The sequence below is a fragment of the Atractosteus spatula genome, chromosome 14 (assembly GCF_055471065.1).
Source record: "Atractosteus spatula isolate fAtrSpa1 chromosome 14, fAtrSpa1.hap1, whole genome shotgun sequence".
Classification (NCBI taxonomy): domain Eukaryota; kingdom Metazoa; phylum Chordata; class Actinopteri; order Semionotiformes; family Lepisosteidae; genus Atractosteus; species Atractosteus spatula.
In genome coordinates, this window is record NC_142719.1 from 40985904 (window position 1) to 41013097 (window position 27194).

Here is a 27194-nt window from a genome sequence, read left to right on the forward strand (position 1 = left end):
CAGGGGGAGGAGTGAGAAACTGCTTCATCAGCTGGACAAAGAACTACAATAACGCCGGACCACACGAGCCCAGAGTGGAATTTAGGCAGGATGCTACGGTGAACACCCTTACAACGGCATGCCATCTTCATTGACCGAGTAGTCAAGATATAATTTTAACTTCTGTTGGAAATGATGGCAACGCTTACGGCACAGTGCCCCCCGGTCGACATATTGGGGCGCTGTTTCGGAAAGTGTGGGTTAGAGGTTAGAGTGCCACCGATCAGTCCACCAACACAATTTATAACAGCAACGGCCTAGATTCCGTTGGAGGTCTCCCATCTCCAGAACTGACGAGCCGGCTTCTCTCTGCCATGACTGACAGTGAGGGTCTAACCCACCCTGAGTAGACAAGGACTGACTGGAGTCTTAGGAGAATCTGGCTTCACACAGATGATACCAGTGCCCTAACAACCCCACGCATTTAGATCATACATTCTCTCCCTGGAGTGGCGTGTCTTTAGGCTGGCCACTGGGAGCCTAACCGATACTTTAACGTCCAGATCCAGCTACTCTGATACAGGAAGGGTCTGGCTGGATCACGGAGATGTCAGTTAAAAATACAGGCACGCAGCTGTCCCTAGGGATCTGCACATCCCCACAGCCCTGTTTCAGCCAGAACAGGAGCAAGCAGCTGAAGAGCACTCCTGAGGATCAATCAGTGACAAGCCGCGATGCAGTAAGGGGACATCAGGGGGAAAGGGCACTGAGTTTAGACAGAAGGCAAGTCCTTTAAAAACGTTTTTTTGTTTTTCTTGAGGCTGGCTTGGGAATGTGATTCAAGCTCCCACTCCAGGGAGACATTCAAACACAGCACAACTCTGAAGTTTGGACGTGACACAGTTGATGTCGAACAGCAAGCAGCTGCTCTGTGATCTCGATCAAATATCAGGTCCTCATGTTTCCACGGCGCATGACCTTCATTGCAGAAGACAGCAAACCTTTAACCTGTCTTGGTTCCGACAGCTCGTACCTCATATCTTCTCGTGTAACAAAGAAAGATGAACCTGTTAGGTAGAGAGTCTGTGGTTTATGCTTCTTTTTGCCAGTGTAACACTATCTGGGGTCAGCGGGGCTCTTGTTTACTCATTAACGTGTGACTTCTACTCCCTGTATAAACACATTCTTGCAGATACACTGTTTGTTTGCATTAAATAGACTGTACGCCAGCGAAATATGTACTGTACAGCAAAACTAGAGGCAGGCTATCTTAGGTTATCTGAGCCATTTTATTTTGACTGCAGAAAGAGGAACCTCCCTCCCTTCTCCCTTGTCATTTATTGCCCGTGTTTCCGTGGAAACACCTGTTCCTTGGACAAACAGAGGCCTGCATGTGTGTTTTCTTTAAGCTCAACTCAGCTGACCTCCAACCCCCATGTTGGGGAAAAATGTGAAAACATGCAAAAAAAATAGTGGCACTGCAACAAAGGAAGCTGAGATAGCGATGCTAGAACCACCCCCCCCCACACACAAACACACAGGCAGGGAGGAACTACCAGTATTTTAACAGTGAACGTACTTTTATGCACAGTTAACCCTTGAGAAAAACCAAAGCCCTTTAACCTGTTTTTTTCACATTGTGCACTGCAAAAAAAAACCAAAACCAACAACCTTCCTTGCTAGTTACTTCCTGTTTTCATGAAAAAAAATCTGTATCCCATTTGTGGAACTGCACCAGAACGTCTATTTTTTGCTTGGACATTACGCTAATGATTATAACCCAATGACTTCACACAGGTGGGGCAGAGAAGCAGAATCTTATTTCAGTTCGGAAATGAAGTGACCAGCAGCTCCTCTTTCCTCTGTCCTGTCTGGGGGGCAAGAGGGAGTTCAGGGTTTTAAGATGGCAGGGCTCGGGTGATCAGTAATTAAGGGTTATTGTGCCATGTCAGAGTCCGATACTAGGTATTAATGCTGATGGCCCATGTCTGAAACAAGGCTATTCTGGCTTCCCAAGAGCAGTGAATAATATTGCCTTAACTGTACTTGTCCCACATGTCTCTTCTACACTTTGTCCTGCTGTGTCCTGGTGGATGTCAAGGAGGACTAGTGGATTAGCCTGCTTATAGATACCCTGCGCATCTGTCTATAGTCTCCCACAGCATCAGCACCAGTCCCAGGTTCTCAGGTCAATTCCATTTGGCCAGCTGATCACAGGCAGGTGCTCTGAACTCTTCAGCAGTTGGGTAGAGGTTACAGGCACAAAACCAAAATGGCACCCTACCCACCCCCACTAGACACGTCCCCAGCAGCATACAGGTTAGTACTGTACATACAGTACTAACCCGTTCCTCTGGACTATCCCCCATCACTCCTTCAGAAGGCTGGAGCAGGACCTTCGCGGTCTGCCTACGGGATTTGTCATCCTGATGATGACACAGGTATTAATACTGAGGAAAAGGAAAAGTCCAGGAAAAGTCTGGAGGTTTAAGTCACCCTGAGCTAAAAAAAAAAGGAGGAGGAAGCGGGAATAACTTCAACCTGTGCAGAGGAAGTGATACACTGAGCCATTTCAGTAGCCATATGCTACAGTACTCCCATGCCTGCAGTGTGCACATATGCATTATATTTATTTAGAGGTAGACTTTGTATGAATGGCTGTACGGTAATTCTCCACGCACTGTAAAATGGTCATTTTCCATCGCTAAATACACTTACAAAAAACACAACTTAGAATTAAATATATTTGGCTTATTTTTCACAGGGTCAATCTGCTCACACCAGGAATAGTGGAAAACAAAAAAAATAATAAAAAAAGTCAGATTCTGAATATTCCTCTTTGTAGAGACTAGTGCACCCTATTATAAAAAAAAACTAAACACATTTGCAATCACAATGGCCATAAATTCCACCTTTCTTAAACAATGTTAATAAACCCCTTTGACTTCATTGCAAATAAATAATACAAACAGGTTGAAGTGTAGGATTTTATCTGAAAGGGCACCAGGTGTTTCGGATTTTCGTCTACACCTTCCTCTGACCACGGGCAAAATGAAACGACGTACCCAGTTTTCATGAAAATGTCCTTTATTTTCGAACAGCATGGTACACAATGTTTAGATACTTGGCACTTCGTTTAATTGATACCCTTCGTTTAAAATAAAATTTGATCACCTCCCGTGTCTCTATTGCAAGGCGAAGCATGAAAATTGTTATGACAGTTTAAGGGTAGCTTTTTAGTCATCTGGAAACAATACTGCCTCTAATTATCTGCTCTTCCCGATTCCTTCGTTGAACCTGGAATGCCTGTCTCCGTTTTAAAGAGAGGTAAACGTTTGTCAGCCTCAGTTCCATGGGAACCTAATGACTGAAACCAGATTTCTGATCATCGCTGTGATAAACGTTGGAATTCCCTTTTCAAGGAACAAACAAAACTACTGTACAGTCCTTGGGTTTTGTAAAAGGGGCACATTTTAAAACTGCATCGGCCGGTATGGAGATGTGCACGCCCGTCAGGGTGACAAGCAAAACACCACCAGGAGAGATGGATTCTTAAAAGTCTTCTCCTGAAGGTTGTGGCCACTTAGATATATATTTTTTTAAAGTTATGAAGCAGATTATCAGTTGACAAGTACTTTACTTTGCAGGGGGAGTTTATTGAATGAAGCACTGAGTGGAATTTTATGCCTGGATAGCCTCTGGTTTCTACATTCCAGTTGATGGGTAAAATATTTATCTTCTGAAGTCATAGCCATTTTTATTTCATAGTAATTTAGTACATCTAGGTTTTGGTCGGTATATCCTATTCCTAAATGGGGTCTCAGAGGGCACGTGTGGAATAATTCTTCTGGATTTCATTAAGGGTTTTTGCTCACAAGTCAGAGCATGTTTTTATTTTCTTTTTATTAGTAGAAGATGTAGGACTCCCCGACACGGTCTTGCTCTTACTCTAAGCTGTCCCACGGTTGTTTAACACAAAAGGCCAAAATAATTAATAATTAATAATTAATAATTAAGAGCACAGTACAGTACCTTTACTGTACTCATTGTGTCGAAGGGTTATTAGACTGGGAGAAGTTCAATAACTCAACTCAAGAGCAGAAGCAGTGTGTCTACAGGAGGGACTGTTACCAGTCCACAGGCTTGCTCACTAGTCTACACTGTCTCCTGCTTACTTCACCTTCGCTTTCCAGGAGCAGCAGGGCCAATGCCATCAACAATCTCAGATGCGCACCAATTTGTAGATGGCTTTGCTATACCCGGATCGGATGTGGGCTCATGTGCACTTCGGCCAGTGACAGAATTTGAAAGCCAAGACGAGCTGGCTCGTCCCGGAAAAGAAGAGGCGGTTTTAAGGAACGGTGCAGGGGGACATCACACTCTTTCCCCGGACACCCACTCTGCGACTGCATCGTCAGTCACGGGCTCGTTAAGCGTTTCAAGATGCGAGAAACATTAATGATGGCATCAGATATCCATACAATGGGTTTACAGTCTTCCGTCAATCTCCAGTTTCTCCCAACAGAAAGACTGTTAGCAAATCAACACATTTGATCTGTTCATTCAATTCATGACATACGGATGTTTTATTAGCTTATACACGTGGCTGTCAAATACCAACGTTTATTCATGTCCTTCATACACACCTTCAGAGATTAAATCAGAACTGTTAAGCTGCACGTTATGAAGCTGAATCACAATTATTCGATGATGACAAAACCAGCTATAATTGAGATATGTCTGGAGATTTTCTGTTTAATGCAAACAAATATAGAATTAATTATTCTTTTATGTTAAACACATTATATCTTAAAATGACCACTTATATATTTAAATCAAATCGGGAGAGAGAGATTCATCTTTACAGTTCTGACACATTGTGCAGGACAGAGATGATTACTAAATGGAACAGTCCTGTTTTCTGAAGAGCTTTATTCTTCTGGAATCTTAAATTGTTTCTGTTGTGTTATTAGCCTTGAAAGAGGCAAAAAGACACAGTGGTGAGAACTCAGAGGAGCAGGACAGTTAATAGGTGTTAACAAAATTGCAATGCACTTACTAATTTATTTGGCTGACTCCTTTACGCAAAGCAACTTGTATTTGGACCCATTTAGACTGCTGGGAATTCTACTGGAGTAGGTTCAGTGAAGCACCTTGCTTAAGAATATAACAGCAGTGTTTTATCTGGGATTTGAACTCACAAACGTCCAGTTACAAGTCCAGAACACTGCTCCACTTTTTACAGAAACTTTTCTATACTCTTTGAAAGTCTGGTGTTTTAGCACACCACTTTGTGAGTATCTAAATGTCAAAAAGGGATGCATAAGCTAAAAAGAAACAGCAGTGGGATTAATGGTGCATTTTCAGTTAAAAAGATGCTATTTAACCCATCTGCTCTTACACACTAATGCACTTGTATGAAGGACTCTAGTAATGGTCCATATTTGACTGTTTTTAAGGGGTGAAAAGAGTTTTGTTGAATTTGATGTTTTTGCTTATCCATTTGTTCTTACAGGGGAAAAGAACACTGTAAGACAAACTATCCTGGCAGGAATACACACCAGTCAGGAGCCCTTCTCATACTGCATGAGCTTCTGAGCTCAGCCCTAAAATACAGTGCAGGTGTTGCAGTGTACCAGTTTCCTTTAACTTCCTGCATTCAAAGGAGTGCACAGCTTTGCACTTGAGATACTGGATCATATCGCAGTACGGCGAGAGTTTTTGACTGCATTACCACACATTTTACAGAACAGAGATCCCCCACCTCAGTGCATACCTTGTGTCACTAACATCTAGGACAGGGACAGTAACCCCAGTGGCCAGAAAATCACCTGTTTCCGGTGATAACTGAATCACTCTGACATGAGTCACAGACGCTCTGCACCTCCCTAGGGAACACAGAGAGTGCGGTCAGCTTTCAAGGGGAAAAGAAGTGACCATCTACTACCACGTGGGCTTGACTTTGGGACAGAGAACTGCACCGGTGAATTCAGCAGAACGGAAGGTGTCCCATGCCCTAAATCCGGATTTAAAGTGAGACAGTCCGGGAGACTAAGAATCACCTTACAATCCAACTGCATGTGAAACCCGCAGACCCGTTTTGGCGATCTAGCGAGAATCCTCCTGTCCCTCCAAACACCAGAAACTGTGTGGAATATTTTACTTCTGGGGGAACTCCAGTCATCAATGCTTTATTAATCAGAGGCGGTGCTGAGACACTTGTCGATATCTTGGACAAGACAGAGTTCATTCAAAATTCCCAAGTCTAATTCTCCCTTTTTTAATTACATGGAACAGCCCAGCATTTTTCCTAAAGGCTGTGGCAGTCAGACGTATTGTACCAGTACTGAAAAAAAGAGAATCCCTTTTTCTATTGCTCCATGATACCACCCCCTGATCTATACCAGCTTTGCAAAAACACATGCGGCGTCAGTAGCTGTCACACTTTCTCAAGAGCCAAACTCCTCCAGCTCCGAGTCATCCACAAACAATTACATTCACCAAATGTACTTAAAGCCATTTTTTTAAACAGTGAGTCACGAAGGATGGGCAGCAAAGAGTCTTGGATCTCTTTTTGGAGATCTTTAGTTGTGTACTTCACTTGTGCATTTTCAGGAGGAAGATGCCGCCCATGCCTTTTCTTGTTTGTCCTTTGGGAAGCCTGAACAGCTCTCACCCCTCTGGAGAAGGCCAGCTGTTGTGGCCTGCGTGGCCGATTCTGTGCCGTGTGTGAACTGGTGTCCGATGCACCGCGAGGGAAGCGTCCGGGAGAGTCATGCAAATCCCGACGCGCTCATCTCGGAAATGACACGCTGGACGGAGCGCCGTCACAACGTCAGGGCTGGTCTGCCGTGCCTCGTGCACACCCTCAGCCGTGGCAGGGTCTGGGCCGAACTGATGCCAGCCTTCAGCGGGCGTCGTTTCCGAGCCAGGAGCACTTGTGCATGTGGGCAATCTCCCGACCCTCCACCCCAGAACGCACGAAAGCAGCAGGAGGGCATGACACCCAAGGGGGGAAAGGGGGCCGTTAGTGACGACAGGGGAGCGGGTTTCGCCTGTGCTGGCAGTGGTGGGCGTTATATCTCCGAAGACTCAATCCTCTCGATCCAGGGCAGGCCTGGGAGCGGCCTGTCGGCCCCTGGCGCCACGCCGCCTCCGCTGCCTCTCAGCTCTCGCAGCTCCCTCTCCAGGGCCTGGTTCTTGTGGTACATTTCCAGGTAGCTGGCCTGCAGCTCCTTCTGGTAGCAGATCACCTTCTCCTTCTCAGCCTGCCAGGTCTGGCGCTCGGCCTCGAACGTGGAGGCCTGGGCCTCGTTCTGCCTCCTCTCCAGCAGCAGTTCCGCCCGCAGCCTCTCTTCGGTGGTGCCTTGCCCGCCCCTGCCCGGCCTCTCCTCGCCTGCCTCCCTCTCCTCCTCTTCCTCCTCTAGAGGGCAGAAGGGAGCCTTCCTCGCCTCCTCCTCCTCCTCCTCCTGCTGCTGCTGCTGCTGCTGCTGCTGCTTCTCCTCCCGGTCCCCCCGGTGTGCCCCCCGCAGAGTCTGCCGCAGCGCCTCGATCTGGCCGTCCCTGGCGCGCAGCTCCGCCCGGGCCTCACGCAGCTGCGTCTTCAGCTGGAAGATCTCGCCCAGCTTGTGGGTCACCTCAGCCTGGGCGTCACGGAGCTGCTGCTTCAGCAGGGAGATCTCCCCGGACTTCTGGCACACCTAGGATGAAAAGCCGATCTAAGAAAAAGGACTGACGGCGGCCGTATGGATAAAAGCAACAACCTCAAGATCCGGAGTTCCTGAGTGGCTGGACATGAAAGCAGGTTGAACCCTGTGGATGTTGCAGGCTTTACCATCAGTCGTCGGCAGACTGTGACCGCGGATTTCCACAGTCACAGTCAGCTAATGACAAGTGGCCAGACCTGTAACGTCGTGGAAAAATCGAAAGATGCCCAATCGGCGGACCACCCTTTCGAATCACCAGGCATGGTGTGGGATTACATTGGCAAGGCTTTGCCCACAGCAGGAACCATCCCCCGGAACTGCCCAGCTGCTAGAAGCTGGCATGCCAGCGAGAGACGTGCCACACTCCTGCAAGGCACTGTGGATCTCTCAGCTCGTCAAATGCCACATGAATGCATGTCGGAATGTTACAGGCTGTAGTGGCTGGTTATTCTAAACTGCGAATAAGAGAAGAATAATTCACAGCCATTAAAACAATTACAAATTAGAAGGCATCACTCCCACTTCCTGGACGAAACATCCAGCAAGGTTCTCTGACTCGGACAATGCGGACCAGAGCAGAGGAGACAGGGCTGCTGTCTCTCTGAATGGATATGCTTGAGTTCAGACTCCCCGAGAGAGACAAAACACAAAAAAATGAAAATAAAAGGCCCAACCGCTATGTTATCAACAAATAAACGAAACATTGGGAGCTCTTGAGCGGCTTGAGAAAAGCCACACATGTCATGTGCCTTTACCATACCCAGTGTCCAAAACTTTGTATTGAGAAATATCAAGAAGTTTTATCTTCAGTGATCAAAAATGAAAGAAGTTCCTCATTTCACAACCCCTTAATTAAATTCTCCAAGCCCAATCTGTTTTTTTCTTCTGGCAAAACGAAAAACAATTATTTAAAAAAAATGCTTTTACAGGGTGATGCTTAAAACCTTTCGTCCCTGTGCAAAATTCACACCACCTACTCATTTAAAGAATTCCAAAGGAAATGGAACAACAAGAGCAAATTATACACTGGAACAAAAATTGCTGAAAGTAATCTTGTTCACCAAATTTTTTTACTAATGAAGCTGGCTGAAGCTTTTATCCAAAGCAACTGACATTTGCGCCCGTTTATGCAGCCGGGCCTTTTACTACAGCAGATTAGCTGAAGCACCTTCCTCAAAAGCACAACAGGGATTTGAACCCGCAACCTTCCAGCTGCAAGCACAGGACCCTGATTGCTGCATCACCCTGCAGTCCACATGCTTTTCTTTTTTAATTTTTTTTTAAATTTAAGATGTATAAAATGTATACAAAGTAAAATAAACTCCTGCTTTCATCTTTCATTTTACAATTGTATTATGCTTTTTATATATATATAATATCAACTATTTACATTATGCCAGCATAGATGGGAGGTTACATATAGAAATACGGTCAGCAAAAACACAACAAGCAACCAAGAATCCACACAAATAATTACTGATTCACAGGGGCAAAATCAGGTCTCAGTCTGCACGTTTTTAAAGACACACTAGGCCTGAGCTTCCACTGTGGACAAACTGGCCAGCTAGTCCACTTAATGTCTCCAAGTCAGCCATGGAAACCGCTCGGCCCTGCTCCTGCTCACCTCCCACTTAGTCTCCTCCAGCCTGGGGCTGTCCTGCTCCTGCTGGAGGCCGGAACTCCGGGCTTTCAGGCTCTGGCACTCCTTCTGCAGGGCCTCCAGGTCCTCCTGCAGCCTGCGCTTCTCCTGCTGCGCCTTGTAAACCTGCAGCTGCAGGGTGCGCTGGGACCGCTGGGACTGCTGGGAAACCTGGCGCATCTTGCTGGAGTAGAGGCGTTTCAGCTCCTCCATCTCCTTCTCCCACAGCCTCTGCTTGCCCTCGAAGACCTGCCGCACGGCCAGAGAGAGAGGAGGAAGGAGAACGGGGAGAACTCCCAGCGTGTGCGTATGGGAAGGGGGATCGCTTCGTCCACACAGGCGGCGCTGTCCAGCCACACGTCTCGCATGGCCACCCCTTGAGCACAGCGCCCGCAAACGCAACTGGACCGTGCCGCCGACGGGCCTGCGCAAGCGAGCAAGGGAGGTGGCCACAACGGTCCTGGTCGTTTTTTCGTTTTAGGACTTCAAAAAGACACTTAGGTCTGCCAGTGGAAGGGAAGCAAAATAATCTTTACCAGATCAACAGGCTTCCAGTCATACAACCCTGAGAGCTCAGTAACGAGAAAAACAGTAATTAACCTCTGACCCCTTTAAGAAATCAGACAATCCAAAAGACCTGACTTGGGGGCTTGTCCCCCGATTCAAGCCTTTTTATTTATTATCCACGTTCTTTCGCATTATTAGAAAAAACTCTTATTGACGGGCAGTGCTGAGCTTATATGGTCATTTCTGCATTTGTGAAAAAAGAAAGGTTATAAATGAAAGGGAAGCCATTGTGACTCATTCTTTTAGATCCTAGTTTGCGACTGTCTTAAGATGCCACAAGACAAAGGATTCTCTTATGTTCTGCAAAACGGGGTGGCGTGTTTAAATCTTCGCCCTCCTCTGTCTGCTCTGTCCTGCCCTGTCTGAACGGGTGCCCACACTGTACGCCTCGGCACCACTGCACTTTCACAGAAAAAAAGAACAGGAGTAATTCCTGACCAAAACATTTCTTCCATCCAGAAAGCGAAACGTTTCACATTTGCATCGAAGTGGAAATCGTGCGTCACAGATGGGTTATATAAGGTTTCAAAGGTAAAGTTGCCTACTCTGGGCCTGCCATGCCAGGGGGATTTTCTGTGCACAGAAACAGATGCAAACTCGGCTTTTAGCAAATTCAACACAGCCATCAACGGCACCTGATTCCGAATGGAATTTCCGTTCTCTCTTCCCTCCGGGATCACAGTCTAGCTCGGAATGCTCACCGGAACGACGGCAATGACTAAACTGCCCTGCAGCTCACCGGTTTGACTCCACAGCACTTAATCAGAATGAACAAACGCTTAAAACTTTCAGGTCTGGAAGTTTATGACCCCTGTTTATAACGTGGCCCTGAGCCTGCCTGCCTGTGGAACTTTAAACACAGGTCCCCAAGTCTAAGTAGTCTTCAACAGCCAAATCCTCTGTCATAGCTGTAAAGGCACAAAGGCCAATGGGGATTGGAGCCAGAGATCTACTTTCTTTCCTGGCATCTCTGTGGACAGCAGACACTCCCAAACTCAAACCACTGGTGGGATTTGGCTTCAGTTCAGGGAGCGAACTGGTGTTCGTGGACTGATCGGCCAGGCCACCACGCACACGAGGACAAGAGAGGGCCGAACACGGATGGGATTGGCTGTCCAATTATTCAAAAACCGCAATGAAGTCAACGTAAGTGAAAAACAATACAGCGGTCTACAATAAACAAGCCTCGGACGGCTAGGTCCATCCCTTGCCACCTCGAACCCTGGGCCTCCGCCGCGCCCGCCAGCCCTCACCTGCGCGATGGCGTCCTCGCTCTCGTCCAGGTTCCTCCTCATCTGCTTCAGCTCATGCTCCTTCTCCAGGAGCCGGTCCTCCAGGTCCCTCACCACGTCCTCCAGCGAGCGGGACAGCTCGTACGGCGGCGGCGCCTCGCCGCGGCAGGGCAGCCGGCCGAGCGTGGCCATGCTGCCCGCGGGGGCCCCGCCCCTGGCGCCCGCGGAGGCGCGGTCCAGCGAGCCGATGTGGTTGATGTGGCCCATGGAGGCGCTGATGGGGCCCAGGTGCGGCCGGAAGGGCGGGCGGTAGGGGGGCAGGCTGCTCATGGAGTTGTGCCCGGAGTCGGACAGGTTTTCCTCGTCCTGGCCCAGGCCCCGCGGGGGGGTGGCGGCGGCGGGCAGCGCCTTCCGGGGGCGCTGGCGGGAGGGCGAGGAGGAGGAAGAGGACGAGGACGCGGGCGCCGTGCTCTGGGGCCCCCTGGCGTGGGGGCCGTGGGGCCCGCCGGAGAAGCTGTTCTCCTGCTCCTCGGATCTGGGGGAGTAGAGGTTCTGCACGGAGCTGAAATTCCTCGGGGCGACCGGCTTGAAGGCAGAGGGCCGGAAGCGAGACTGGGAAAGCAAGGAAAAGAACATTAGCGAAGGCGACACCCTCCCGGAGGACACCCAGGTCAAGAGGTGCAGCGCTTTGTCCTCTCGAAAACGGCAGCGGTCTCGGACTGAACCCGATAACGGACTCGGCATTTCTCTAGCTGCCGTCCCAGCCAAACTCTCCGCTTCGCGAGCAGCCCGACTGCGTTTTAATCAAGCACGGGAGCCGAACGCTTCTCCCTCAGCCTCGGACAGATCTAAGGCTACTGCACGTTGAAAATCACACACCGTCTCTTACACATCGCCCAACGCAATGCTGGCCTGATAAAAAACAGAACGTTCCAGCGAACAGAGCGAGACATGAACTCGGACCAAAAAGAAGAGCTCGCTGCTGTCGGCACAGGTCCTCTGCTGGAGAGAGGTCGACTTTTAAACAGCAAGGGTGGCACTAACGTCTTCATGTCCACAGCAGATCTTTCACTCTGAAAATAATTCCATTTTTACAGCCACAGGCATGCCAATCCTAACTGCTCAAGTTCAATATAATCTCCTGTGGGCTTTTTTTTCCTAATTGAACAGGATCAGTATCTCCCGATCATAATTCACAATGAGAGTTGGATCTCCACTTACCCTCTTTTCGACTCTGCCTGCGAACCCAGCCAGGCAGGGTGTCGGATTCTGACAGGAATTTGCGATTTGGACCTACTGTACACACAGCGGGGAACTACGTGCCCATAAATAATAACTAGCTCAGACAGCTACAGTCATGGCAGCTCTCCATACCTGTTCTGTTAAAAAGCAACAACCAAAAACCCATTGCTCTAATTTCCTCTAGGCTTGCCTGAACTGAAATGCATTCCTCGAAGTCATCACACACAGCTATCCAAACGCGATATGACTAAAAGCAGCTACTGACAAAGGACTGGCTCCAGGCACGCATTACATCATGAAGAAACACACACACCGCACTCCCAGGTTCCAGATGGGAGTTGGGATCAGCCTGATTTAAGAAAAGTGTAGGGTCGGCAATGCACACTCACGGAAATTCAGCTGACTCACTTGGACTGTACATCTGTTAGAAAGGCAAGTCCACAGGAACCACAGGGATGGCTGAATCCTGCATCTCTCGAAGGGGAATGCATTTCTTTAAATCATCTGGGTGTTACCTCCGTAAAGAACATATTTTACACATCACCACCCCCGTGCAGACTTAAATCAATTTTCTCCTCAAGTTTACGACACAAAACGCGTCACACTACGGCAGGGAATGTGAAGCGTGGCCATTCTCGTCAGAAAGAGGCTAAGGGCTGACGCAGTTCCTAATCTTTTCAGCATCTGAAGAAACCTATGTCTGTACACGTCCTTCTGCGCCACAGTGTCACACTGTGAGCCCAAAGCATGGCTTCTTAGGGCACAAACGAGTCAATAATAATTGTTAACTACTTTTATAGATGGGTTTTCATCCTGAAGAGTTCCAAATGTCTTTAACATATAGGAGAGAACCCATCTCATGCACCTACACTGGTGGAGAAGCAAGTAATTTGTTCACCCATTAGAGAGGCCAGACTGTGCAAGCCCAAAGTGGAACCACCCCTGCTCTTATGCCCACTGTCATGAAGATCTTTAATGAACAATTAGTGGGGATCTTAATTGAAGATCGGCTGAAGAACAGTACCTCCCTGAAGCACAGTGCTGCCACACATTGTTTTAGAAATGCCGATGCCGAGGTAAGAGTGCCACCTACAGGTCCACCAAACACTAATCACAGCAGCAACCTGCTCTCCCACCCCAATACCTACCAGGCCCAGCCTTGCTTGGCTCCTCAGGTCTGACAAGATCAGGCTACAAGGCAGTAAGAAGCCCCATAGCAAATAAATTCTATTTAAGGCAGACCTAAATTTGCCTCACGACTTGCAGCATCACGATGGTGACAGTATTTCAGCGAGGTGTGAAGAATGTTAATTCACACAGAATATATAACCCATTTGGAATGTGGAATCGCAAGTCCTTTAAAGGACAAACTGCAACTCCAACGTGCATGAGCTCATATAATGCTTTTTTTTAATGCTCCAGTCTTGAACACTTCAGAGCAGCTTCTTTTCATATCGGCCGCAACCGTTCAACGGGCCCTGGCCAGTACCGGCACCCACATTCTGTCTCCTGCACGAGCCGGGAGAGTAAGAGCTGTGGCGCATTAGGGACAGCAAGAGAAGATACTGGCTCCGAAACAATGCCTGTGACAAAATACCAAGCACACAACGGAGCACAGGCGAAAAAACACACTTGCGTGCAGTTGGTCGCCTTTCTGTATCATTAAGGAACCCTGATATAGTTCATCACACGGAAGGGCTTCCACCTCCTTCTTAACTCTGGGGCTGTCGGTTTTCATCTGCCTGAGAGGGCTCCCTCGAACCACAGACCAAGGCCGGATTTCATTCCCCTCGTTAACTCCTCACACCTACCTCCACGCAGGCATCCCAGGACTCAGGTCCTGCACATCCGGACAGCTGCCCTTCAGCTGCAGGCTGGACACGGAGCGGACCCGGGTCCCAGCGAGCTCCCTCTGTGACCTCAGGACCCACCGCGCCACGCCCAGCCCCACTCACCGTGTGCTTTCGCCAACCGCTCTCTCTATTTTTCCTGAGCGGCCGCTCGTGCGGTGAGGAGTTACCTTCTCGATCCTCCCCGGGGTGGGCAGCGAGCCCTCGCCGTCCCGGTGGCACACCTTGGTGAAGACGCCCTCCTCCTCCCTGCCGTGCTCCCTCTTGATGCAGGCGGCGGCGGCGGCAGCGGCCGCGGGCTTGCCGGCCCTGGGCTCCTTCTTGGCGGCGCTGAGGTAGCTGAGCAGCTCGCGCTGCGCGGGGCCCTTCCGGAGCCCGGCCAGCGGCGCGGCAGGGGGGCGCCAGCTCTTCGGGCGCTCGGGGGAGACGTCCGGGCGCTCGATCAGGCTGCCCACGCTCCCCATGGCGCACCTGCGCTGCTCCGAGGACAGCGGGCGGGGGCGGGGCTCTCCGAGGCTGTTGCTAGGGTGGCGGGTCAAGGGTAAGGCCTGTGCTGCTGCCATGGGTCACGGGCACTGAAGGGCGCTCTGGAAAGACGGGAGGGAAAGGGTGAGGCCTCGCGTCAATCCGGAGTTCTGCCGGATGTCGCTGAGCCCCCAGACAGTATTTCCGCCAGCAGCCATATCGCCCTGCGGCTCACCACTGGCAGCCCACTGGAGCTCAGCAGGGTGAGCCTGGCCAGTACCTTGATGGGAGATTCCTGGAAAAGCTGAGGCTGCTGCAGGACAAGGTGTTAGTGGGGCCAGTAGGGGGCGCTCACCCTGTGGTCTGTGTGGGTCCTAATGCCCCAGTATAGTGATGGGGACACTATCCTTTGGATGGGACGTAAAACATCCTAACCAAATTTCCCCCTGGCCTTCACTAATCACAGCCTCCTAATAATCCCCATCTCTGAACTTTGGAATGAGTTTCTGCCTTCTGCTCAAAGGTTTGCATCAGGCCCTGCATGATGCGACAGACCACGCCACCAGATATGAGTGTTTGTGTCTGCCCTTTTTTTGCTTGGTGCTTTGCTCATTTTTTTTTGCAACATATAGAGAAGCACTGATCTGAGGGTGGTTATAGTAGTTAGTTGCTTCTCCTATGTTTACACCGCAAAAAGCAAAGGGATCAAATTGGAAAAGCACTCGGCGTTCTCCTCTCGCACAACTGTGATCTACCAGGCACTTCTGTCTCTACTTATCACACTCCACGGCAAGCAAGACAGAATCTATTTCTCTTTTCTTAGCCTTCAATCCCCCATCATTTTGACACTTTATTCTAACTCGAATAAAAGAAGCTGATGGATCTTTCAAGCAACAGCCAGATGACATACTGGGATCAATTAACTTCTAACTACCGAGCGTAGTGTCTAGTGTGTGTCTGCATGTGCCCCCAGAGGGACTGGCGTCCCGTCAAGGGTGGGTACCTGGCCTTGTGCCCGTTGCTTGCTGGGATATGCTCCGGCTGCCCAGCGACCCCTAAGTGTGTCCACATGGACGCGGATAATACAGAAACAATTAGAAACAAAATTATGCACTTGTAAGATACGGTTTTTAAAATTCGCATCAATGTTGGTGACCATGTTAAAATAAATGAATACTGCTCCTTTGGTAAGGGTTCAAAGCACAACCCCGACAGGTCAGTGGCGACTCTGAGGGACTGTGGTGTAGGAGTCTGAAACACATTAGCTGCTGCCTCAGCAGGGTCCTTCAATAAATCAATGGATGAGATTCTGGGAATAATTAGTTACCAAACAGTAGACTCTCCTCTTGCGCGTAATCTTTCTTAAATTCCTATTTGACATACGTGGCCTGCCGTAGTGACGGCAGGTATTTCCCATTCTGTAATAATTTCATTTTGGGGTTTGCCCTCTAGAGAACATTTTTTTGGTATTTCTGGACAGTAGTCCTCTTGCCAGTGAAACCCAGGCATTCCAGAGAGCTACAGGGAAATACAAAGCAACAGAGCCCACAGGTGGCACTTTCTAGTTCAGAACAAGCTCTAGAAAAGACACTTGCATTAAAGGAAAGTTGTTCTAGTTTGACCTTTATAAAACCTGCTTTCCAAATTTATATCATAAAATGGTATGAACTTCTTCAGATGGGAAGCATTGCAGTGGAGGGCAGTGACCACAGTCACAATCAATCATCATAACATCTTATTTCTATCAGAAGCACCAAAATCAGATCTGCATTTTGTAGACTTCAGACAAAGGTTTTCACCCTGATCACGACTGCTTTTTATAGCTTCCTAACATGTTGCCCAAATCAAATGGCCATATCAGGAGTGATGCTAGACAATCATGTTTGAATGAGAGAGCAGGGGGCTTAAGAATGCTGGAGTCTGGCAGGATTAATGTCCTGGTATAAATATATATATTATTATGTATTATGAAATTGATCGGATTTCAATGCATCCAATTTGCCCGATGCTGCACAAAACATTAAGTAGCTTTTTAGCCTTTAAAGGATTCTGAGGTTAGATGCAAGCAAAAAAAAAATCTGACAGGGATTTTGCAATGGTATTATTAAAAGAACTGCCTGCCCTACCCTTGTAGTACTCTGATACAGAGTTTCAGACGCTGATTAGATACAGCCACAGTTCACACTCGACCAGCTCTGCAGCGCTCCAGAAGATGTGTGAGAGAGCCGAGGACAGCCAGGAGGGCGGCAGAGGCGCTGTAAAACCCAAGGCTTCTGACGCAGACTTCTCAGGCACAGTCAGCCTCCACGCGTCAGTCTGCACAGTGCTCCGAAGAGCACTCTCCCCCTGCCAGCGCCCAGCACGCGAAGGAGAGGCGATCCGGGGCTGATCCCCATCACACTGAAGCGCAGGGGCTTTCGAATGTTTGCAGCTAAAGCCGTTAATGCACCCCCTCTCTCCTCCCGGTTTCTGTAGAATCCTTTGCCCCTACGTGGCCCGTCACCTTCCTGGCTAAACTGTCCCCTGTTCCTGATCCCTTCTCTCCTTGAAAAGCACACGTGCCGAGCTTCCCCGATTTTGACCCCGCTTCACTCGCACACGAACACAGAAACAATGTCTATCTGGGACCCCAAAGAGAAGCAGGCCTCTCCACTTTTGAGAGCAACCAGCAGCCTTCTGAACTGAGGCAGAGGAGGAACGCAGGCCGACCGGCTCCAGAGCCACTCGTTACATAGCTTTGCCAACATGTAGCACTTCGGTGCAACACAGCTGGTGCTGCGATTCTTTCCCTTTCTGCAGTCTGTCAGAAATAAATCAGGTTCTTTTTTTATAATAATAATAATAATAATAATAATTGCTTACACTTATATAGCGCTTTTCTGGACACTCCACTCAAAGTGCTTTACAGGTCATGGGGACTCCCCTCCACCACCACCAATGTGCAGGATCCACCTGGATGATGTGACGGCAGAACACTCACCACACATCAGCTATCAGTGGGGAGGAGAACAGAGTAATGAAGCCAATTCATAGATGGGGATTATTAGGAGGCCATGATTGGTAAAGGCCAATGGGAAATTTGGCCAGGACGCCGGGGTTACACCCCTACTCTTTTTGAGAAACGCCCTGGGATTTTTAATGACCACAGAGAGTCAGGGCCTCGGTTTTACGTCTCATCCGAAGGACGGCGCCTGTTTACAGTATAGTGTCCCCGTCACTATACTGGGGCATTAGGACCCACATGGACTGCAGGGTGAGCGCCCCCTGCTGGCCCCACTAACACCTCTTCCAGCAGCAACCTTAGTTTTTCCCAGGAGGTCTCCCATCCAGGTACTGACCAGGCTCACACCTGCTTAGCTTCAGTGGGCTGCCAGTTGTGAGTTGCAGGGTGATATGGCTGCTGGCAATTTTTCTCACATGGCTTGTGTCTAATCAGTACCGCCTTGTGCTGCAGTGAACCCTAGTCTATGGAAGCAAGAAGGCCTGGTGTATTAAAATAAGCAAATAAAACTGAGACGGACAAGCTCAATTCCCACCCCCAGTTTAAATATCCTCTCCCTGAGCATCTACAAAAGGCCCTACACGCGGATATTTGCAGTATTGTGCAAGGTTCATTTTTCTCTGAAGTGGTTAAGGATGTTGACAAGGGGTAGGCCTCAGATTTAGTTGGACAGCCAAGCACAACCTGTTGCTAAAAATATACACACATGCAGTCCTTCCTGAAACAAAAAGTAAAACTGCAAGAACAATGACTTGGAAAATGCAGTGTAAAGTAACTAAACCGGATGGTTAGGAAATGGTGAAGGTCCTGAGGGGGCTACTCTCTTAAGGTATGGAAAAGGTTCTCTCTTTCCTTCTCTGGAACTGCCCAGTGAAGACTTCTATTGAACCCAACTGTATGTAAAAGGAAGTACTAAATTTGTTTACCATAAAAAACACCACAGGAGCAGCAGGAAATTCTGACTTCTTAATGTTTTAATTTACTTGCGTGTGTTGCTTAGCTCCCTGATCCAAGAGTTCTCACCTTTTTTTATTCTTGCACATTTTTAAAATAAATCAATGACCCAGATTCACAGGATAGCGCGTCATGGAGGTGTACTGTAAAAGCTGGAAGTGACTGGCAGACAACTGAAAACTTGTTTTCTGCAGATGTCCATGTGCACCAAAGCACAGCTTCCTCTGCCCAATGCAAACTTCCTGTATCTGCTCCCGGAGTCTGGCCAGCCTGCCCAAGGACTGGACACTCGAGCTGCTAGTGCCTGATGAAGCTGGACTAGAAAAATGAGATGGCGGTGTTCTGATTTTCCAGAGCCAGCAGTGAGAGAAAAGACATTCTCCAAACTGCGGTGAGATGGAAAACCGACAGCATAAGGGAGGTTTACTACCCAGAGGAGACTGTTTGACCTGTTTAGTCCTAAATAGCCCGTTGATCTGAGGGTCACCTTGCAGGAAGCCAGGGTATCGGCTTCAACAACGCGGATCGGGATGCTCATTCCAGTCTCGAAGCCCGCACCACTGCACAAGTACACACTAGCGGACGTTCTGGGAGTCAGTGGGATGGGGTTCAAAGTTCAAAACCCCTCAGGACAGGAGGAGAGATGAGAAGAGCTTTAGGAATGGAAAACATGTAAGCGACATACTGCGGGGGGCTGGGTAACCGCAGGTCCAGAGGTCTCCGGGTCACACCTGGGTACCCCCTATAACACCAGCAGGGTATCTCCCGAAGCCACACAGCACTTTCCTCGAGTGTAAACTCTGCTACACTCTGGTGTTGCCGTCACGCAGCTGAATTTCTCTGTCTTGCAGTGCGGTTTTCATTGCTGAATAGTGAATAGGCCAATCTGCTGTAGAAGGTGATGTATAATGCTCTATTTTTTAGAACTGAGCAAATTGCTCCTATTACTCTGCTGATGCACTCTGCCTTTGATCCGCAATGCACAGCGTGAGAATAAATCACTTCTCACCGTTGTTGCCTCAGTGCTGCATAAACATCAGCAGATCCTTACTTTCTGTGTTAATAAGTTTAAGTGCAATGAAACTATGGGGAGGAGAGATTTTCTCACGGGTTTCAGAAGACACTTCATCAAGAGGTTCAGCACACCAGCTAGTCCATTATTCCACTGCACTGCAAACACAAAGGTTTCCTCCTAAAAGTCAGTCATTTCTGATGGAATCTGTGACACAACTGGTTGCACTGATTTCAAAGACATCTAGAAGAGAGCCAGCTGAGCTAAAGAACAAAAGCTGTTTTTATTTGTAGCGTTGGAAGGAAATGTTTGGCACAGCTTCACAGGGGATTTATGAAAACAAGGAAGTGGTAGAAAACGTTTTCTTTTTCGGGGGAGGTGAGGGTTGACATGAAAACCCAGAGCATTTTCAGACTGGTTTTCAACTACAGCCAGGTGACAGTGAAGCTCACAGCTCACGTGCTTTCTGCTCCTCAGTTCCCCTTGCAACAACGAATAACTGAATAGAAACAAAATAAGAGTGTTGTTCGGTCCTTTTCAGGCGTCTTATAAACATCGACAATAAGTGCTTGTTTTAACTGAATTTTTATAGCCACCCAGCACCATCTGTACCAATTATAGAAGATTCTACTGTTAGCAATCTCTGCCACAGACCTGACTGCTGCACAGTGGAAATTTGATTTCTTTCCCTGCACTGCTAGCACAGGAGTGAGTCCCAGCAGGTCAGGTGGGCTCCGAGCAAGCGCCTTTTTCATTTGCTAAAACACTTCTGCTTCTCCGACGGATTCAAGAGGCAGGCTAAATGACTGCACAATGGTGTAAAAGGGGGGCAAGTCAGAATGAACCGCATAAAAAAAGGCACAGAGCTTTCAAGACCATTACCCTTCTGAGATCAAAGGCATGCTTTTAACTTTATGCGGGAGCCTGAAACGTTATTTGCCCTGCACGAGGTTCACCTGCCCCCAAAGGTTACTGCAGCGCCCGCTTCTGGGAAGGAGGGGGACAAAAGCAGACAGAGAAGGGTTTGTTCCTTTCCCACTCCGGTGCTCAATCAGAGGGAGGTGTCCGCCATCGGGCCGTTCCAAAGTAGCCTGCTAATGAGGGGAAAGGACTGGACTCTGCCCCTCGTGCTGAATACCACAGTGATACTCATCACTGACCCCCCGCTCCCCGCCTGCCCCTCTCCCTTGGAATGGCCCGTGGACTGTTCCCATAGTCTCTCTCCATTGGCTTCTGCAATCACAGCCCTCCTGCTTATCTCTCCAATTAAGCCCCCCTGCTCTGAAATCACCCTACTGGAATGATCTCCATGCTCTTAACAGGGCTCCCTGGGATAAGGCGAAGCACAAAGCATGGTGTCCTGTTTGTCTTAGAGCAGTTTATCCCCCTGTTAACACTTAATAAGCTGTCTGGAGCCAAAAAGTTAAGCACAGCCCATTGTGTGCTCCAATCCAAATGAGTACTGCAAAGCACGCTCTTCATCTTTGTGAGGTGCCTCAGAGCTTCAGCAATCTGTTTCCTATTGTTTTTTCCCCCTTTCCACCATTAATGAATGCGTCAAGTTTTCCGTTTCGGCCTCGTCGCAAATCTCTCTTCATGGCTCAAAGTATTAACTCGAGCCAGTCGTAAACAAGGAGCTGTCAGGTACAGTGGCACCGCGGAAGCTCCTTAAGAACGCTGACATCAACAAACACTTTGTCTGCAAGGCAAAGAAGTGCAGAAATGTTTCTAGAAGCTGAAGGACATTTTCTCTAGCTTGCCTTGGAGAAGATATCTGACTCCAGTCTCTTCTCACTGCTCAGCTATGGAAGGAAATATGTGTCTCCTGTCCTGCGTGGGTCCTGAAATTTATTTCTGCAGTTACGCAGAAGCCCAGCCTCGAAAACAACTTGATAGGATTTTTCTTTTTTTCTTTTCTTTGGCTTTCAACCTCGACAAAAAAAAATTCTCTCAAATGCTTTCTTGAGTTTGAACTCCTGCCAAGGTTAAAAAGAATCGATAGAGCATTTACTAAGAAGCACTGTGACAGGCTAGGGCTGTAAAAAAAAAAATTAAAAAGTTTTTTAAAAAATCCAAAAGTGACTGAAGATTTACTGGGCCTTTAAATTTGAAGTGCAAAACTGCTTAACTAAGCTTAAATTCAAAACTCACGGATGACTGGATTTACACTAGGAAATCACTGCCAACAATTATCAATAATTGCTGCTAGGCAAATTACCACAGAGTTGCCTGTTGGTACAAAGAGAGCACGAATACAATATTGTGAACTCAGGCCATTAAAGTTGAGGGTCCACAACTGCGTTCACACAAACCTCTCTTTCCACCTGAATCGCTTATGGCCAAGTGGAAGAAAACTACTTCTTTCCCAAACAAGGAAACTAGGAGCGCAGTGAAAAGTGCTAGCAATATAATAATTTGACAAGCGCACATTAAAACACACGCCGACGGTTAATTGCAAGTATTCCCCCTTGTTCCTGCTCAGCTTTGCTAGAGTAATGGGCAAGCACAGAACAACACAGAACTGCATAGGAGCACCCAGGAGCCCAGTCAGCTTGACTGGGTTTCTCCAGTGAATTGGAATAAAGCTTATTGCATTCATTCCTAATGCTGTACAGGACTAAAGTGGAGTATGATTGCTGATAGGGATGATATATTGATATATTTAAGATAATAGCACCTTAGTGTAGTTGTTAGGGTCAGGACACGATTCCTGAAAACAGTCTGATTTTCTTGAAAAGCAGACACATTCCTACAGCAACCTTGTCGACAACGATCTCCTCCATTCCTCTGTGTCTGTTTTGTTTTTTTAACAGCAACAACATACAGCCTGCCCCTGTATTTCTGAGTTACTCAGCTCCCCGACCCTGGAAAATATCCAGCCCATTCAGGGTGTCAGTCTCGAAGGACACACAGGCTGTGAAGAGTGGATTGCTCTGGGGATACTCATTCACAGGGCCTTGCACATACTCCAGCGATGCACGGACTGCTCATTCAGCTGCCAGGCCCACTTATGAACTGCCAGCAGCTTCTCTTACCACTTGCACTTCTGATAAACCCAGACCGCGGCCTTGGGCTCTCTAAACCCCCAAACACTTGCGTCACATACAGTACATGCTTCAAAATGCACGTGGCTTGTCATTTTCCAGGCCAAGCACAACCACAGCCTCCACCCCCTACAAACACCTCACGCACCAGCTATAGTTTCATGCTCCTGAAATTAAACCACAAGTCCTCCCCCCTTCACTGAAGCAAAGAAGATTCATTTCCTGCTTGGGTAACCAAGATACTAGCGTAGGTTCCCCTCCCTCCTTCTCTGACAGACTTTGATGAAGGCAGCTCCTTAGAACTCATACTTTACGTTCTCTAATCACCCACAGGTGCTCTTGAGGAAAAAAAGACACAAAACAAAATGGTGGACAAGTTTCTTCAAGTTTTTAGTTACGAGATCTAGAACTTTCTGAAACTGAACTAATGAAGAAGCAGAACTTCTGAGAGGTGTCTGCTGTGCCAGTGGGCATAATATTTGGGGTTTCAGCATTTTACCTAGTGGAGATGGATTATTTCTACAGCCCTACTTAACTTTAATTAAATAATAATAATAATAATAAATTGCTTACACTTATATAGCGCTTATCTGGACACTCCAGTCAAAGCGCTTTACAGGTAATGGGGATCCCCTCCACCACCACCAGTGTGCAGCCCCACCTGGATGATGCGATGGCAGCCAAAGTGCACCAGAACGCTCACCACACATCAGCTATTAGTGGTGAGGAGAGCAGAGTGATGAAGCCAGTTCAGAGATGGGGATTATTAGGAGGCCATGATTGGTAAGGGCCAATGGGAAATTTGGCCAGGACGCCGGGGTAACACCCCTACTCTTTTCGAGAAACGCCCTGGGATTTTGTGGGTGGCAGTTAGAGTCTGTAGAGTCTCTCAGCTCAACAGTATTGCACTTTTTTCCCCATTTCCAATTCCGACTGACGTTTTTAGCTTCTTATGAACGCACACTTGCAAACATTACTTTCAGAGTGCTAAAGTACAGCTTGGGGGTGCAAACTGGGAGTTCAAACTCAGAGCCACAGGCTTCCCTAGTTTATTGCCCAGCTGAGCTCTTCAAATTGTATCTAATTGGATTATTGGCTTCAAGTGTCAAAAATAGCATCCTTCCCAGCTGTCTAACGGTCCATTTAAAACCTGCAGGATCACCTGCCAGACTTCACTGTCTCAGGGATGGGTATCTGACAGCATTACTATCAGATCGTCTTCCCTTTTCGGTGTGTCAGAATGTACCGCTGATAATGAAGCTCCCATTAAACAGCTATGTTCTTGCAATTCCAGGTTTTAATCGATTCCAGTCTCCTGTACATGATGATGCATATGGTGAAACATGGAAGTGTTGTACAACTTGTTTCATAAGTTTCATTTGTGCAACAGTCTATAGACCGTAAATAACACATACATAATAACACAGCCTCTAGTCGATTGTAAAACAAACCACTGCAAACTCTCGTGCAGTTAGTCTTACTGCAATCCCTAACGGATTAAATGAAGACTCTGTGAAGTACAAACAAGGTTAACATGTAGTGAGACTGAGCCCTTGGTCTTCTTGTAGGCGAGGACGCAGCCTCATACTCGGGCACGTTCACTGTGGCACTGCAGGGGAGGCAGTACAGCACAGCGCATCCTCACACAAGAGCACAATCGTATTAATAACTCTGCCGTATCATAACGATTATACTGTATATGTACATACTGTACTGTGTTTCTGCACCCACACAAATAACGGAGCTGCCTGATTCTCCCTCAGTACTTTATCTCTCTGGTCACTTGCCTACTGCATGACTGCAGGCCCTGCATGACTCTCCAGGTCCGTCCACCAGAGCAGTTGACTGTGCTCTCCCTTATGCAAGGTGTTTTGCAGCTGTCATGGTATTCCATAGCCAAGGCAGCTTATCTGCTCATGAAAAAAATACATGATACATCCAAGATTACGACCATGTCTGTCTGCTCTCTCTTGGCAAGGAGGCGAATATACATGATGGAAGGCACTTGGCACAAAATAATAATATCTTTTAAATGCCTTGCAACAGCCCCAGAAAAGATGCTATCATTTTAAATACAGAACGCAGAGAGGACTCTTTCTCTTGGCACAAGTGCTGATGAGATTAAATGCAAAAAAAATCCAATTATTGTGCAAGGACCTGTCCTTCAGAGCCTTTAGAATCTACCCAGTGGAGGATGCGATCCAGACAACGCATCACGGCTTCTCTTAGGTTGAAAGCGCCCTTCTTTGACAATGAGGGGCTCCAACTAAGACTGCAGGCCTCACTGGACACGTCACCGAGTCTCTGCAGAGCTGTGAGCAGGTCAGCACAGCCTTTGACCTGGAGTCGGGATGCCGCTAACAGGATTAGACCAGGACAATAAACTCAACGGTTATGAAAAGACGGCCTTTGCAACTTTAAGATATCGATGTTATCTAAAACAATGCACAAACAAATTGCACTACATAATGCTTTTAACTTACTGTAAATGTGCAGAGAAAACCATGCAGAATCCAATGCAGCACGTTCTATTGATCAGAACTTAGACTTGCCACAGTCTAGTTTTAGAAGCCCAAAAACTGCACAACTACAGTATATACCATTGAAGCAGTTTTAATTAGAGGCATTAAAACGGAATTTGAACATTTAAGACCTTTGATGTGTACACTGCAGAAAGCTTCTGTTAGGTTTTTTTTTTTGCATTTTGCTCCCTTCTTTGAGGGATTCTGGTTATTTCAAAAGGCCCTAATCCCTCCCCAGAAAACAGCACCAGCAGCGGTGTAAGAAGTGTCTTAAAAGCCTTCCTCGCCGGTATTGTGGAGCGGTGACCCAGAGCGACCGGCCACTTCAAAGGGCTCGCACCTCCACTCCAGCCTTTGGGAAGGAAAAGACAAAAGAAATAAAAAAAAGGGACCCAAACTGGGGGAAAAAAATGCCAATTCAGTAAGAACTCGGGAAGGAGCTCGAAGCTAAATTACAGCCACCCGAAGAAGGGCGGAAGAAAAGGACAGGGACCCTTGACTCGAACCTCTGGCCAAGCCCGTGGCTTCCTGCTGGATTCTCACCCGTGGCCAGCAGACTCTTCCCAGAGCGCCAGCGCTCCCTCTGAACGGATTCCAGGCTCCTGCTGCGGGTGCTCCCTGAGCTTCCAACACACACGGGAGACCTTTCCCACAGCACTGCCTAACCGCTTCCAGGAGAAACTCTGGAAGCTGTAAGAATGTCAGCCGCTAGCTGCATATGGAACCGCCAGAGACAGAAACAAGCTGGCCGTTCTCAGACAGCGCATCAGTACATTTCCTCTCGGGCTTCGCTCCGTCTTGACGGAATTTCCTGGAAATGTATTACTCACAAGCCCCTCGCGCCCTCCCTGTGATTCTAAACACTCCCCTGTCTGTCGTCTGTAGGTATGAGCGGTGGGAAAAAAACCGCCCCGCAAGGGGAAACTGCAGTTCAAAAACAGTAAGGAACTGTGTGCCAGCGGCACATCCCCGCAATAACAAAGCAACGAGCTCCCAGCACCGCAGAGTTAGAGAAAAGACAAGCGCGTTAGAGGAAGACAAGCACGTGCAGAGGCGGCGTCGAGCTGGGATACAATGAAAGCTGCGATCTCGCGGCCCCGGCAGGTGAGAGCTGACAGCAGCCAAGAGCCGGGTAGAAAAACCCCAGAAGTGAAGCAAAACAAAGTCCTGTGGCGGAGCAGGGCTGACTGATGAGGAAAGCGACTGCGGACCGCCGATGGGCCGCCGGCAACGAGGGAAGAGCGCAGGACAGTCTCTTCCTTTCACCAGGAGTCAGGTCCTCATTAACGAGGTGCAAGCCGAAAAGCAAACGAGCTCTAGTCCCAAGGGAGCTGCCCCGCGCGCATCACGGCTGCCCTGTGGGCTGGCGAACTCTAGCAGGAGGCAAAGGAAGCGGAAACGGGCCTGACTCTGCCGGCCTGGGCCAAAACAATCCGCTTGTCTGGCTGAAGGACAGCGAGGACAGCAGGGACAGACCTTGGGGCTCGAGCAGGGCAGAGATCAGCTTTGACCGGCACGTTACAAAACTGAGAGAAGTACAGCTACGATATTGGGCTCACAGGAACGTCACTGCATAGACAGGGGGACCCCGATATACAGGGTCACGATGTCTAGCCACAACAACAATCAGTGCAATTTTCCCTCATGAGAGCAACGTGAGGTTGAGGGACAGTAAGATTGTAAACTTTGCCCACCTGACTAAAAGGAAGGAAGCTTCTCCTATAAGACTCAATGGAATAGTGTTAAGAGACCACAAATTATGTTATGAGTGTATGAGTGTATGTTTTACTCATAGACGCCAAAATGCAGTACATTACTGTACATGTACACTAACGTTTCTAATCCATTTTTATTCTATGACTCACTTTTATCTTGATTTGCCAATTGTTTTATGTGACATTTCAAACAAACTTATCTCGACCAGATCTATATGTTTATACCTCTGCTCGGCATGACGCAAGATAACCGACTGTCTGTAAAC

The 27194-nt window shown here is 48.1% G+C and overlaps 1 protein-coding gene across 1 annotated transcript in view; it reads right to left on the bottom strand.

The window, feature by feature from the left end:
* Positions 1 to 3048: 3048 nt before the first annotated feature.
* The window catches only part of n4bp3 (NEDD4 binding protein 3), a 52501-nt gene continuing 28355 nt past the window's right edge, over positions 3049 to 27194 (bottom strand). The window contains exons 2-5 of the mRNA XM_088933488.1: positions 14386 to 14802; positions 11145 to 11735; positions 9310 to 9573; positions 3049 to 7679 (exon numbers count right to left, since the gene is read on the bottom strand). Coding sequence (XP_088789614.1) covers positions 7056 to 7679; positions 9310 to 9573; positions 11145 to 11735; positions 14386 to 14778 — 1872 coding nt within the window. The 5' untranslated portion in view covers positions 14779 to 14802 and the 3' untranslated portion in view covers positions 3049 to 7055. The remainder of the gene's footprint in view (positions 7680 to 9309; positions 9574 to 11144; positions 11736 to 14385; positions 14803 to 27194) is intronic.